Here is a 15,946-nt window from a genome sequence, read left to right as displayed (position 1 = left end):
ATCAGCTCTGAGCTTTGTTCATGTGGAGCAGCTCCATGAAGCAGAGGAACAAGATTAAATATGATTATAAAGAATATTATCAATGCAAAGTCCACTAAATTAGTCTTAAATTTAGTCGACTAAATTGACATGCAATTTTAGTCGACTAAAACTAGACTATAATCGGAACGTTTTTTTTTTACTAAATCTCGACTAAAATTAAATTACATTTCAGTCAAAAGACTAAGACTAAAACTAAAATAAAATATGTTGTCAAAATTAACACTGCAGTGCGGAAAACGGGAGAGAGAACATGGATAGGACAAGGACACGTAAATGGCAACAAAGTCCTGGGGAGAAACACGCGGACGTTTTGGGCGTGGACGAAGAGGAAGCAGAAGAGCCTGGCGCTGCCTGCGTGAAAGTCAACCAACATGTTCAGTGAAGGTTCTTGGACGCTGATTGACAATAGGCTCATCTTTAATGAAAACACAGAGAAGCTGTGTAAGAAAGGGCAGCAGCACCTGTTTTGCCTCCGGAAACTGGCTTACTTTCATGTGGACAGGACCATAATGAGACTGTTTTATAAATCTTGTGTCGAGTCAGTGCTAACGTTTTCTATGATGTGTTGGTTTGGTAACCTTAACATAAAAGCGAAAAACTCACTCAGCAAAATTGTACATTTGAGTGCTAAGATTCTGGGAGCTCCTCAGACTCCACTTTCGGACCTGTATTCTGGACAGGTGACGCGGAAGGCTCTGAGTATTCTGGCTAATGATGCTCATCCTCTTCATGGTGAATTCTGTTACTTGCCTTCTGGTTCGAGGCTTAGGGCTCCATTGGTGGGGAAAAACAGATACAAATATTCCTTCATACCTGTAGCCATCTCCACTCTAAACGCTGAGTATAAAAGGAGTTTACAGGCACCAAATTCAGTGTGAGGGAAAAAAAAGTTGTTGTATACTCTTGTTCTGTTGTAAGGTTTTGCACTTCGGCATCTTGCTTGTACTGGTGAATGAATGATTTTTTATTTTTCTTGTCTGTTTTTATGTATCTATTTTTATGTATCTTGTGCTGCAAAACTAATTGCCCTATCGGGGACATGAAATAAAGTGAAGTGAAACCTGAACTGAGGCTGCACAGACGTCAAACAACACGATTTTACTGAGTGACACGGAGGTGAGCTTTAACGTTAACGTTTTCTAACATAATATACCAGCGGGAGATGTGGCTAAACATCTCGCGTCTTGTGGAGCATGAACAGGCCTTTACTGTACAAGTTAAAAAAGTTGCAGTTCTCCATCTTGTTCCTCACCTTTTACTGTCCTCTCCCAGACTCCTCCTCTTCTTCTCTCCCTCACTTTGCTCTGCTTTCTCCGTCTTCTCCGTCTTCACCGTCACCGCGGCTTTTCTGGGCGCTGCTCACACAAAAACAGACGCACACACACAGAGGTTAGGAGTGCGACGGTTCAGGGCAGAGCAGAAAATGTGCTGCTGTCTATTTGGCCAGATAAAGCTGAGCACATCGAGGACGGGAGACAGGAGCGTTTTTTATGCAAGCACAGAGCTATGCAAAACGCCTCACCAAAGAAACTGCTGATTGGAGCCTTCCTGGCGGGCCCCTTATCTCCCGCGGTATTCTGAGCTCCACTTTTGGGGCTTTCTTTGGCTTTCGGCTTGTCCTTTTCACGCGTTTCTTCCCCCGCGACTACATTAGTTCCCGTCTCGTCGTCAGAGTCGGACGTTTCTGTTTTTGTAGGCACTTCTCGAGCGCCTTTGTCCTCGGCCTTTGGAGACTCCGACTTCTCGCCGCTGTCCCGGGCGCTGGAGTCAGAGGTGGCGGGATTTTCAGAGCTTTCCTGCTCAGCCTCTTCTTCCATTGGTTCGTCTGCGTGATCTGCAAAAAAAAATCACATCGTCATCGCAGTGATGAAGGCGGCATGACGAGATAACATTGGAAAACAGAGAGATTTTTAAAGAAAAATGACTTGCAGAGGCATTTGTAGCGTTTTTTTCTATACATACAGTCATGATTCTGTGAATGAGCTTGTGTGAGTGAGTGGAGGTGGTCGGAGGGGCCGATGGTGTAGTCAGGCCGCCTCACTTATGTCAGTCTGCCTCAGTGTTTTTTTTTTGGCAGCCCTATTGGTTTTAGACAAAAATACTTTCTAGTTTTATAATAGTAATAATAATAATAAAATTTATTTGTAACGCACTTTTCATTCAGAGAATCTCAGAGTGCAACAAAACAACACACACATTAAAAACATCAACAATTATAAGCTTTCTTAAAAAAGGAAAATTTAGCTTTAAAAAAGTCCAGGTTTTTTGTTTCCCTCAACTCCGCGGGGAGGCTGTTCCAAAGCCTTGGTGCAGCAGAACAAAAGGCTCTGTCCCCCATGGTTCGGCGTTTAGTTGAAGGAACATGGAGGTGGAGGCTACTGGATGACCTGAGGGTGCGGTTGGAGGGTTTCCGTGATATTTTATTAATTTCTAAATGTAAAACTAAAAAGGTTTTCAAGTTTTATTAGAAAAAGTAATAATTTTCGATAAGCATTGGAAGTTGGGATAATTTCGGCCAATTAGGCGCACCTTACTATAAACCGCGCCGGCTAAATGTGCGGCCTTGTGCACATTCAGGCCACACTCGAATATAAGCTGCAGGTTTTCATGGTGCCGTGTGTCCGCCCAGAGCAGCCCATGGAGCGGATGAGGAGGAGGAAGAGACGCCTCATCCCGGAGAAAGGTGCAGGCAGAGGGAGGGAGGCAGGGACGGCAGTGATAAACGTAAAAAAGGCAGAAATGGCCAGTGTAGCCGACCTCAGTGTGGAAGTGTAGGGATGTGACGTGTGACCCCCGGCTCACATTAACTACAGTCCGGGTTCGGTCCTGATCCGGTCCGGGTTTGCCCCAAACTACCACTCACAGTGAGTCCGGCTGACACTGTGGCACAGAAACGGCACTCGCGAGAACAGAAGTGCGCGGGGGTTGCCCGCTTGGTGCGAGTTTACGTGATGATTAGCCCCGTATATACGTAGTTTTTGTAAACAAAAGCCGCATTTACCAGAACGACTCTCCCCAGTGAAGTGGATGCTTTGCAACACACTACTGCCCCGTGTCAGAAATGTTTACATTTACGACGTTACGCGCGTGTACAGGTGGTAAACGAGACCAAATAAGTAGCGAGCAGACAGATTTTATTTTGAAATACACCGGATCTTCTTTCCTCACGAGACCTGACTTCCTGCTTGGCTCGTGTTTTTCTGTCAGCTTAATCCGCGGAGCAGTGTGAGTCTGCAACTTTGGTTTTAATGACTTTCTAAGTTCGCGGATGCCGTGCCGGACCTTAACCGGATTTAATGTGGGCCGGGGGTAACACGTCTCCAGCTCAGACCGCTCCCCAGGCTCCCCTTTAAAATGAGCAGCTCACAACTTCCTGGGCCTCAGGGGAACTGACAAACATCGCAATGAAAATCAAAGTAATTTTACAGTTTAGTATTCATATATTTTACGTTGCAGACTTTTGCATGTAAAACCAGAACCATAAGAGACAGAGACTTTTGGAATCTGCTGATTTTCGTCTTTCAAAACGAGCTGCCTCCAAAGCACTTACTAAACATACTGGAGACATGGAATAAATCAGCCATGTGCTTCTTATAAAGCGCCCCCTGCTGTCACAGTTCAACACTGACGCTTTCTACAGTTTAGACACTTCATACACAGGATTATAGACAAGATATCAGCCGTGCATATCAGACGTCTACTCAATATGTAATAATAATAATAATAATGCCTTACACTTGTAATGCGCTTTACAAGCCTGTATTACCAAGTTTCTCAAAGCGCTACATTGTCGTCATTATTCATTCACTCCATACTCGGTGGTGATAAGCTACTGTTGTAGCCACAGCTGCCCTGGGGTAAACTGACGGAAGCGAGGCAACCAGTCTGCGCCATCGGCCCCTCCGACCACCACCAACCACTCACTCACACACCACATTCACCCCAGGCTTCCTGGTGTTACCAAACGGTCTCCCATCCAAGTACCGACCAGGCCCTTCCCTGCTTAGCTTCCAAGATCTGACGGGATTGGGCATAGCAAAGGCGGTATGGCCTTTCTTCCAATACAATAAATTTTACCCTAGGTTGTGTCTCATTGTGTTTAATTTTGAAGCTTTGGAGTTAGTTTCTGTGGCATTAAAAGGTCTTCAATTATATCGTTTATCGCAATATTTATAGAATTTCAAATCTGGTTATCGTGACAGGCCGACTCAACACCACAGAACCAACATAACTATTAATAGGACCCGAAAAGACGACGCTCTCCCACTGTCGGAAAGCTCTGTCGGCCAAACATATTCTCCTCCATCCACGTGTAAATTAGGCATTTGACATTCTCGTCCCCCAAATATCCACAATTTCTCAGTCATTTTCCCTGGAACCGCTTCAAAACTTGATCCCAGTTCACCATTATGATCCCCAGCCACTTTAAACGCCCAATTCCAGCGTGACTCCATCTTGAAGCGCCTTCGTATTCAGCGCGTGCAAAGCCACTTCCTGCTCCTCTCTCGGATGCCTCCACTTCTCTCCGCCGTAAGTGCGGAGGAAATCACAGGCGACAGTGAAAAGCCCCCTCTGAAATTGGTTTGCGGATCCTAATAAAGTCCCGGCTTCCTTCGCTTCACTCTTTGGCATTTTGTGACGCTGTAAAATTAGTTTGTCACTCACCTTCCGCAGTCACGGCCCCGTGTACTTTAGCCACACAAAAACGACGACTCTAGCGTCTTCAAGGCCGCTGGTGTGTTCGTAAGCAGGGCGTTAAAAGCATTAAATCTGAATTCATTGGGAACTGATGACATCGTAGGGCTGTGCAATTAATCGAAATTCGATTATGATTTCGATTACAACAGTAAACGATTACAAAATTAGCAGAATCGCAAAAAATCGATTCTAATTTTTGTTTTCAATTTTTTTATTTTTTTTTATTTTGCAATTATTATTTTTTCACTTTTTTTAAAAAAACATTTTAATTTGGGGATTTTCTTCACTTTTTTGCTGGATTTTTGTCTTTTTTTGCTGGATTTTTGTCACTTTTTTGCTAGTTTTTTGTCTTTTTTTGCTGGATTTTTGTCTTTTTTTGCTGGATTTTTGTCTTTTTTTCTGCTGGATTTTTCAAACATTTCCCTTTAGTGTTATTTTATTTCAACAGCTGTTTCTTAAAGCTACAGCAGCAAATGATCCATGTGGCTTAAGTTTCTACTAAATGAAAACAAAAGCATTTAATCTGTTTCCTGAGTTTACTCTTTAACACTGACAGGTGACTGAGCTGTGGAGACGACAACATGGATTTTGTCACTTTTATAAAGTTTGGCTTGTGCAGAATCTTACTTTTTAATTATTATTATTTTTATTATTAAATGTGCTCTTGTCAATCAACAGTGGTTGTGCATGAATCACTCGAGGGTGGGGCCGAGGGGGGTGGGGGGTTTGGCGCAGTGGCTTATGGGATGGCACATAGCTCCTAATCACCGGTTAGTTAGCATCAGAGGTCCCTATGCTAAAGTGGCTATGATAGTTAGCATCAAGGCTCCTTTTCCTAACTCCATCCTAACTGACTTACCAATTCGGAAGCACATCCGGTTTGGCGTAAGAGCTCTTAGCAATCTGCTCGTTTCGGACGCAGCACAGGACTGAATAAGAAACTAGACTCTTAGACAAAGAGAAAAGCAGTGACAACAAGAAACACATGGGCTTTACCTTTAGTGAGAGACAGCACAAGCCTGAAGTTACTGCTGAAGTTACTAAACTCCAGCTGCACCGGAGGAGCAGATCAAAGATTGTTTCTGGAAAAGGTGAGCACTCACTCTGCTTTAGCCATTTTTGGAACAGTTATGGTACATTTTCAGTGACAGAGTGAGTAACAGATCTATGTAACAGATCTTTGTCGTGTGAGGAGCTTTCACTGTCGAACAGTGCAGTGTGTTTAGAAAAGTTTATCTGAAAGAAAACGGTGCCTGATGTGGATCTGTCTCTGCAGCTCAGGAGGTAAAAATGTCCTTTCTCTCTTTTTATCGCTGCTTAAGGGGAAAATTCTGCTCAAAAAATGAAATTACAGGTGACACTGCTGCAGCCCGTGTTCTTTCTCTTGTAACACATTATTCTAGTTCGATTAAAATAACATAGGTGTCGAAAAAAAAGCACCGTTAAGGCACCAGTACCGAAAAGCAGGTATCGTTAAAGTAGTGGTATCAGAAAACGGTACCCAGCCCTACTGAGGTAACTAAAGCTGCCCTTACCACTGAAAACACTCACTACACATGATTTAGTGGGAGGGGACACCAGGGGGAACCTGCACAGACACGAGGAGAACATGTTAACTCCACATCAGGGCTCGAAAATTAGTTTTATAGTGACGCCGCACTGGAGAGAGCGGCTTTGGGGGAAGAGTCGGCCAAATGCTGCTAATTTATACACTTTAAAGCACACTGAGAAGCTTCCTGCTACCCCGGTCTTAAGCCTCTACAAACTTTCCACTTTATTCATTCCCACATCACTTTTTAACAAATATAAACCCAGCATGTCCCGAAACTAGACTCTTAAATCTTGTTTGCCGGACACTTCCTGCCTAATTGCTCCTCCCCCTCCTCTCGGACTGACCCGCTCACAGCCGTTACCTGCCGGGTCGGCCTCGCTCTCCACACGGGCGCGTTTGTTTTGATGACCCGCGTCCTCCTTCGCCTCGGACTCAGAGTCTTTCTCCTGGCTCTCGCTGCCCGTCTGCTCCTCCAGCTTCCTCTTGGGGAACATCTTCCTCGCTGCAAGAGAAAACAGAATAAAGTATGAAGGCAAGCGAGGCAGTGAAAATGCAGAAATCTTAACGTATTAAATGGTAAAAATGGACCCAAGCCTCACTGTTTGTAACTGTGCAAAAAGGCCAGAATCAACCAGCAAATGGACGATATAAGACAAAAAAATGTTATGTATCTGGGGTTATACTGATAGCACATTTATTTTATTGTCCATACTGTATGTAATGCCACAAGCACAAAAAATAAGTCTTAAGAATTGTGAAAATTTCCTTTTCATTTCTGTTTGATGATTCCATTAATGATGTTTAACAGCAAATTAGATCAAACTTGGAACTTGGAGAAGGAGAAGGAGTACGAACGGGCAGGATGCTAACGTACTGATCCTGCCTGCGCTGTGATCAGTTTAATTACCGTATCTACGTGAGTATTTGACTCATCTTCATCAAATAAACATCCATTTAAAGCACGCAGACTGTGCACAGTTAAATGCAGACAGTTTCTGTGCATTATTTCCCATTAACTACCAGGAATCCCCTCTACTTTGAGCTGGCACTGACGTCAGTGTGCACTTACAGTTACCGTAATGTCCGGCCCATAAGCCGCTACTTTTTTCCCACGCTTTGAACCCTGCGGCCAATATGACGGTGCGATATATATCGCCGCCAACAGGCACCAGAGGCGTCTTTAACAGTAAACGCAAAAGTGACACAGGCTTGGTGAAAGATTATGGCTGAACTTCTAATCAATGCTCTTGGCTGAGGAACAGGAGATGAGTAACTTTTAAAATGATGAAGGTTCACTTTAGCCTAAATGTGGGAGGGCTTTGGGGCTTTGCTCGCCTGGAGAGCGTCTGAGCTGGAGACGGGTGACACATTCCTACACCTCCACACTGAGGTCGGCTACACTGGCCATTTCTGCCTTTTTTACGTTTATCACTGCCGTCCCTCTGCCTGCACCTTTCTCCGGGATGTGGCGTCTCTTCCTCCTCCTCATCCTCGCCACGGGCCGCTCTGAGCGGACACACGGCACTATGAAAACCTGCAGCTTGCACTCGAGTGCGGCCTGAACGTGCACAAGGCCGCACATTTAAAGTAAGGTGCGCTTAATAGGCCGAAAATTATGGAATGCCTTCACGAAGTGCGATGATTGTTGACGATATTCGGCACGTTTTCACTGAAAAAACTCACGAAAATATCGAAAACTATACAAAGCAACTTAAATTGTTTCAAACTTATTAGACACTATATTCCTCCTGTACATGCATGTAATGATATTCTCACATATATCATACTGTATGACAGCATGGGCACATGCCACGCCCTCAGCCACTAAACATATCAGGTCATTATACAATCAAACTCTAAAGATCATGGACAAGAAGCCAATCTGCTTTTATCTTTAAGTATAAATTGTTAAGCTCTGAAAGCTTTAGCGATTTATGTTTTCTCAAACTAACTTTCAAATGTCTCAATAATCTGCACCTGAGCCTCAGTTCATTTGTACAGAGACAAAACAGCAACAGAGTCACCAGAGGCTCCATCAATAATAACTGCATAGATCCTGACCGCAAGACTGCATTCTCTCAGTCTGCCTTTACATATAAACGTGCAAAGTTATGGAACTCATTACCCACTGAACTCAAAACCATGACTGAGTTTAAAATGTTCACCTCGAGTTAAGTCTTGGCTGAAATCGAAACAGAATTGTACCCATTTGTAAATAGCACTGAGTTTGTTAGCTATAAACTCTTTTTGCATCGCATCAGTAACAAGCTTGTTTTGTACTATGTTAACTCGCAATGTCCCTGTCAAATAAATCAATAAATAAAATAAATAAAAAATCGGCGTATCCGCGTGATTGGAGTGTAATGTCTTTAAATGAAGCTTTTCTTTATTTGGCTTCATGCCGTCCACTGCCAACGTTTTTAGCATCGCCGCACTATTCCAGAAGTTTTTCTCTACATTCACAGAGTTTTGAGTAATCCTCGGGCAAAGCTTTAAAATTAAGCAGTTTCTTCTTTGGTGTCAGCGCTTCATAAAACCTAAAACTGTCCAATACATTTTTAAAGCTCATAATCCAATATAAGTATTATATCAGTTCAGAGAAGGTTTATCAGACTGTGCGAAGCTGCAAACTACGCCTTAAATCAAAACTGGAAGTTAGCTTTAAACATAATTATTCTTACAGCTGCAGGAGGAGCCAAAGTCTTCACCAGCACTAACGCCCTTGTTTTCATTTTACAAAGACACTTTCAAATGATAAAACATAAATGTTAAGTCCCAAAAGGGTGATATTTCGACCACACGTAAACAACAAACATGGACGTCCTGACAGAGTCCTGATCTGACCTTAGCTAGACCTAGTTTAGTCTCGACTTCGACCGATTCCTGCTCATTAAAATCCGTCTGAAAAAGCCAAACACAGACAGCGGATTTTAGTTTGAAAAGTTGCAAATCACTAAAAGTCTTAACCCGCCAAATTAAAACAACTTTCTTCCCAAATAAGTGGTTTACTGAGACTCCCACAGAGAGGTCTTTTATTGTGGCGGGGCGTCGGCGAAAACTCCAGAGAATCCACTGATTAAAAGAGAATAAGGAACAAAGCGCTGAAGAGAAACGGATAAAAAGCTGCAAATCCAGGGAATGAGTGGTTTCAATTATAGCTATTTTCTCTGTAAAGCAACGACGGAGGAAGATCTGGGTCACAGTTCCTTCCCGTTTCATGTTCAATACGATTTAAAGCCAATTCTTTCTCATTACAGGCTTTGTTTGTGTGACGTTTGTCTTCAGTGAGTCCAAGATCTTCAAAACCGTCAGTAAGAGACACGTTTCAGAGGGCGCTTTCACTGAGGCTCCAGAGAGGATTTTAAAGATGTTTTAATTGTGTTGTGCTGTGATTGTGAAAAACAAAACATCATTTCTGGAAAGATTTGTTCAATGTTAATTAATTTAGTTATTCTTTTATTGTCTGTTTCACTTTAAAATGGACAAATCCTGCAAGAACGAGGCTTAAGGCGAGACGCTGCAGGTGAATAGAAAAAAATACTAATTTAGAGAGATCAGTTTGAAAGTTCTGCTGAAAATTACTGATATAAATAGGAGGAAAAAATGTTTTGCAAGTTTTATGTTTTAATATAAAAATGAGTCATTTTGTGCAAAGAAATGACCAAAATTGAAGATGTTTTCAGACGAAATCTAAATAATGGATAGAGAGTTGTTTTTGGCAGCACTTTTACGTTTAGTCACATTTAAGTCATTTCTAAATGTACCGTAAGCACATCTAGGACCAGGCCTTTATTGGAACCAGGCCACAATTTTACCGCAGACTTGGATTATTTGTTGTTATCTTGTGTAAAAGGCGAGTTTAGACGGAGCGTTTGTGTTTGTGATCGATCATGAGACTGACCCGAGAGAAGACGAGACGCTCGCGCTGATCGGAGGAGTTATTTTGAGGTGTGGGACTGACCTGCACACGGAGCAGCCGGACGTGCTTTGAAGACGCGATGGTGATTTTATTAAAACCCTAGAGGGTCACACAACATTTGTTGCTTCCCCTGTTTCCAAACATCGTCACAGGAGGTTTGAAAAGTGGCTAAATCTGTGTCAAAGTTACGCTCGGATCAGCTCCTCCGCAGCGTCCCCATCAGCCCGGGTTCCTGTTTGTTACTTCCTGCACGTGAGTTTTCATTTACACGAGTATGAGACAAATTCCTATCATGGGGAATATTTCTACCACTATAGTTTCTAATAATAGCCCCGGCCTGTTTTAGAGACCGGCTTTAATTTGCCTCCGCCAGCCTCGAACCCGGACTCTGTTAGAGACCCGGCCGCTAATGGGATACAGGCCAGTATTAGAGAATTTACGGTAAGTGAAAAAAAAAAAGGCGGAGGGTGGATTTATAAATGCCCTGCTATGTGTGGACTAGGCCTTAGATATAAAAAAAAAAATACCTCTGAGAAAATCTTCAAAGCCTTGTTGGAAAGGTTGGAGTCTGTAGGAGTGGAGATGTTGCATGAGTGGAACAAAAACCTGATTTTCCAAAAAACAGCCCTCTGGTTTTGGACGCCTGCTCGTGCGTATGTATATCCACAAAGGAAATGACCATATTTGGATTATAGATTACAGTATGTGTGAGTGGAGTGCAAGTCGGCAAAAGGTCACGAAACAAACATTGCATTTTCCTCATCTTTTCTTCCCGGTTCCGTAGTATTTCTTCAGATTTCTGCACAGAGCCGGTTGAAAACGAGGCCACGCACGACAATCCCTCCTTTACTTCTGCATTCAAACACTCCTCTCCCACAATCAGCTCTAACAACTGCACTCTCCGCTCCGACGCTCCTATTGAGGCGCACTCAGCATAAACAATATCGCAGCACATTATTACCATCATCACGGAGCGGATACACGCGCAGAAGTAATGGGCTGCACTCAAACGTCACGCACAGAATAACACGTATGGACCAGAGCGATTCAGAACACACGGCCTCACGTTTTCATTTGTGGACGGACAAACCCGGGCGCGTCTCGTTAGTGAAAAATGGCTTGTTTTGTTTTCGCGAAATGACGACTATTTAAGGCCATTAGGCTCCTGCTAACAAGTAATCACCAGAGGAGCTCGAGGCGGGAGAGCAATCCATCTTCCAAATGCGTCAAAGTAAAGAAGAAAAAAAAAAAAACATGGGGAAACTTTTTACTGATGAAAAGAAATAACTTGTGTCTTAAACAATCAGTGGTTATTTTTGTTTAAAGAAGAAATGAGGAGGGGTTTCAAATGGAGATGGTGCCAAAGCAGGATGTTTAACACAAATTTAAAGCCAGGTCATCTTCAACAGATGTCGGACTGGGCGACGTTAAACTCTCGATTTTCATTTTACTCAGTTTGGACGATTTTGAAGCAGTACTGAGTAACTCTTCCCCCTAGAGGCCATGAGCGCAACTCCAGGTGTCGTAGCAAGTTACGATTTTTTAACTTATTCATTGTCTTGGAGAGTAAATACTACTCTGACAGAAAAGGCGAAGGGAGAGAGGGATATTGTTCATCCAATTATACAACGGAAATCATTTTTTTCACTCAAACTTGGCTGTAAATACTGTTTAAAGTGACGTTAGCCCGCAGTTAGCTTTGCCCGTTAGCCTGTTAGCTTCTTCTTCGTGATTCCATTGGTGTGTATTGGTGGCTCCGGTTCGGTGGCAGTCAAGTTGTAAACATGGTTTTCTGGACAGAGACACCAGGGGGAGATGAAAGACCCTCCAATCATCCCATAAACACTTGTATTACCCCCACAGGGACTACGAAAAGGATTTATTAAGGTAAAAACGTTATTTAGTCCTGCTTTAATCGACTTTAAAAAGTCTCCTGATCTTTCATATGCAGAAAAAAGCTCATCGTCCTGCTCATTGATATTTCCTAATGCAGTTACAATTAAGCCCATTTACAAAACAAAACCCTTTATTTAAAGATGTTATTTCTGTTTTAGATTTTCCTCGTCTGCTCTCAAAAGTGAAACCTCTGAATAAGCCATGGAGTTTTCAAAAGTGTTTTAGTTTTATCGTCTTCATGCCTCTGCTGTGATTGACAACTGTCTCCATGGAGACTCAAGGAAAAGGGGTGGAGTTAAATGGTCCGCTCAGAGCAGAGAGAAAGACGCAGGAGCAGACCGGAGGAAAGTGGGACAGAAAACTCCAGCGTGTCCTCTTAAAACACAACATGCGGCCTTTGTGAAGCAGCAGATCGTCAGAAAGTCCCTGCTTCTCCGCTGGAGTTGTTTCACTACGGAGCGTCTGAAATGCTGCTAAAATGGCCGCACGTTGGGGGAACATGGAGCGGCGGACTCGATTTTACGATTTAGCCATTTTCCAAATCGTCTGTTTAAAAGCATTAATTAATTGGATTTATCGCCCAGCCCTAGGGGGCGGTATCGAAAATCTGTGCCAAGTTTCTGTACTTTTTATCTCCAGACGTCAATATCTGACCCGCAGTGAGTCTGAAAGAAGTAACGGGACCGTGTGCGCAGATAGGGGGGCGGAATCGAAAACCCCCGAAACGTCTGACAGGCTATAAAAGTTAATCCTGACTAGGAGTGCTGTCCTTTCTTTCATCAATATATTATTCCTAGGAATTAGCACCCAGTCAGAGAGCAAGTTGTGCGCGTTGTTTGCTTGTCATTTCCCAATTTTATCTCCATTTTTTCTTTCAATTTTTCCCTTTTTTTTTCTTCATTTAGTCCCCACTTTTAAACATTCTTCCAATTTTTTTTTTACTCTTTTAAAATTATTTGCCACTTTTTTTCCCACATTTATTCCCCATTTATTTCCCATTTTTCCACATTCCTTGACAGTGGAGATATATAATTTTTCCCCTATTGGTTCCCCTATGTTGTCATTTCTTTTTCTAATTTTTTCCCTTTTTTTCCCAATTTTATCCCCATTTCTTTTTTTTTATCTTTCCCATTTTTTTCTTTATTTATTCCCCACTTTTAAAAAATGTTCCACCATTTTTTTTTACTCTTTTGAAATTATTTGCCACTTTTTTCCCACATTTATTCATTTTTTTCAAATTTTTTCCACATTTCTTGACAGTGGAGATTAACTTGTAATTATGCTTATCTTCCAAACAGCAGCACATAACCTGGTAGAGAATATACTTCCCACTGATAAAGCACAGCCCTGAACTATGTCTCCATTTCTCCGCTGCAGTAAACCACACAGAACCTGAGGCACCGTCTTGAAGCACTGACCAGTTTTGCGTTTGGCGATGCCGGGCGGAGAGACGGACTTGGGCGTGCAGGGCGTCCCGGAGGAGCCGGACTCGGCCGGGGTCGCGGGCGTGGCGGGAGTTTCAGAGGTGGACGGGGTGGTCGACGCTGGAGTCTTGGGGGTCGCGGGGGTCACAGGCGGAGGAGATTTAGGAGTGGCCTTCAACGCCTCGCTCTGTAACAAACAAAACAAACTCTGCTTAAAAGTCTTGCCTTTACACGGTGTTACAAATTATTATGCAAATGACATTTTTCCCAGATTTTCTAAACTGTCAAGTCCAATGAGAGTCAACGTAGTTTTCGAAAATAAATACAGTAAACAACTCAAAATCTGCTTTTCCAAATTATTATGCAACTCATCGTTTCAATATCGGTTGGTCAGGGGAGGATGGGGTCCACATCATGAGTACCATAGAAGACAGTGCTCAGTCAGAAACTCCACATGTTTTTCCGAGGTCATTTTCACACCCTCAGGGATCCTAAAGGGGCCGACCAGCTCTCTCCTCATGATTCTGGCCCAAAACATGACTCCGCCCCCTCCTTACTGACGTCACAGCCTTGTTGGAACATGGTGGCCATTCACCAACCATCCACTACTCCATCCATTTGACCATCCAGGGTCACACGGCCTTATCAGTGAACAAGACAGTTTGAAAATGAGTCTTCATGTATTTCTGTTCATCAGCTTCAATGTACAGTTTAGGGGAGGCCGGATGGAAGGTTTATGCACAACTGCAGCCTCTGGAGGGTCCAACAGAGGCACCAGCAGCTTCAAATACCTGTTGTAGCTGCTGTTCTATTAATCTGATGTATTTGTCTGGCAGAAACTGTCCTTGAAGGTTTTCAGACCTAGACCAAGGCATTCAACTACTGTATTTCACACATTTCATCAGCAGAGAGATGCTTTTTCTTTCCTATATTGCTTGAAAATAATGGTCTGTGTAATAATGTGGAACACCCTTTTTCAATAGTTTTTTCCTTAAAGGGGAGGTATCATGCAAAATCAACTTTTTCAAGCTTTACATCATGTTATTATGTCATTCCCTCATTAAAAACATGCCTGAAGTGTTGCCTTGGCACATTCACGTATTTTTGAGTAATCTGTAAAAACTCTGATGGCGGCCATTTCAGGGATAGGTTTGCCTGAGTCCTCCTAGGAACGCCCCCACCTCCTGGAGACGCCTCCGAGCTTTCGTCACCAGCCGAGTAACCAACCACTGCTCCTCCCCACTGATACCACAGACAGCATGTGGAGGGGGCGTGTCGGAAAGGGTCAGAGGTTCTTAAAGAGACAGAGGCCTATTTCAAGACATTCACTACAGCCATTTTGAGAGAGCAATTTTATACAAGGCAGTTATTCTAATTTACTGCATTTACAGACCAACAGAAGGTTTGGTCATCATTGTAGTGTGATATAGACTGGTGCTATGTGTATGAAAAAAGCATAATACCCCCTCTTTAATAGAAAATGTATTAATTTTGTATTAATACACTCATCATCATAGAGCAGTGCATTTGATTTGAGGCTCGTGTTTGAAGTATTCATGGATAAGTTTATGTTTCGATGATGGAAAGAAAGCGTTCTCCGGGATTGGATTGTTTCTCATTTTAGATGCAGTTTCCACAACAAGAAAAGTGTGGGAACCTCGTGAAATCCAACACCAGTATCGTTATTGGAAACAATCCTGAGCAAAATGTGCTCCAAAAACAACAAAAATCCGTCTCTATTGGGTTTTATTTTGTATAAGAAGCTGCTAAACCTCCACGAGCACGTCCCGATTCTCAGGAGTTCATATTTCAGTCGTCTCTCCTTTATTGCGTCCCTCATCATTTCAATCCATTAACTTTATGTGCCGTTTCACATGTCGTCAATTATCAATTCACGAGTCTGTAATTGGCTGTTTCTGACGGCCCGGCGGTTTTACAAGAAAACGGCCCTTTACGTTACAAGTATTATCATTTCGGTCTTTCCCCAAATCATTGAATCTCTCACCGCTGCTGCAGTTAATTACCCCGATTCATCAGCGTGTCCTGCGCGAGCTGAAAATACCACTGGGGGGGGTTTGTCTGACAGAGAGAGGCGTCAGCGTCCCCGCGCATGTGCTAAATTTGGCTGCAATGTTTGCCTGGAGGAAAACGCTGCCGAATTAATTCACTTTTAATCAAACCACCAATGAGGCCAGAGCGAGTAATTAAGAGCCGAGGAGACGGAGGAGGCGAAGGAGGCGAAGGAGGCGCGGGAAAGTTCCCCCGTGCAGCAGGAAGTGAAGCGATCACATGGAAGATACGATTTCTAGAACAGACTTTTCAGACGTGTTCTGCTGTTCCCTTGAAAGTGAACATGTATAGTTGTGGGTTTGGAAACGTTCTTTTGTGAACCGCAGTGCTAATATTTCACAACGC

At 43.1% G+C, this 15,946-nt stretch overlaps 1 protein-coding gene across 1 annotated transcript in view; it reads right to left on the bottom strand.

The window, feature by feature from the left end:
• The window catches only part of lig1 (ligase I, DNA, ATP-dependent), a 190,618-nt gene that overhangs the window by 162,439 nt on the left and 12,233 nt on the right, over positions 1 to 15,946 (bottom strand). The window contains exons 5-8 of the mRNA XM_079561006.1: positions 13,526 to 13,718; positions 6,654 to 6,794; positions 1,565 to 1,876; positions 1,295 to 1,397 (exon numbers count right to left, since the gene is read on the bottom strand). Of these exons, the coding sequence (XP_079417132.1) occupies positions 1,295 to 1,397; positions 1,565 to 1,876; positions 6,654 to 6,794; positions 13,526 to 13,718 (749 nt within the window). The remainder of the gene's footprint in view (positions 1 to 1,294; positions 1,398 to 1,564; positions 1,877 to 6,653; positions 6,795 to 13,525; positions 13,719 to 15,946) is intronic.

Source organism: Gobius niger (genome assembly GCF_951799975.1).
Source record: "Gobius niger genome assembly, chromosome: 8".
NCBI classification, from domain to species: Eukaryota; Metazoa; Chordata; class Actinopteri; order Gobiiformes; family Gobiidae; genus Gobius; species Gobius niger.
The sequence above is the reverse complement of the archived record's forward strand: the minus strand, read 5'-3'. Positions and strand labels throughout refer to the sequence as shown.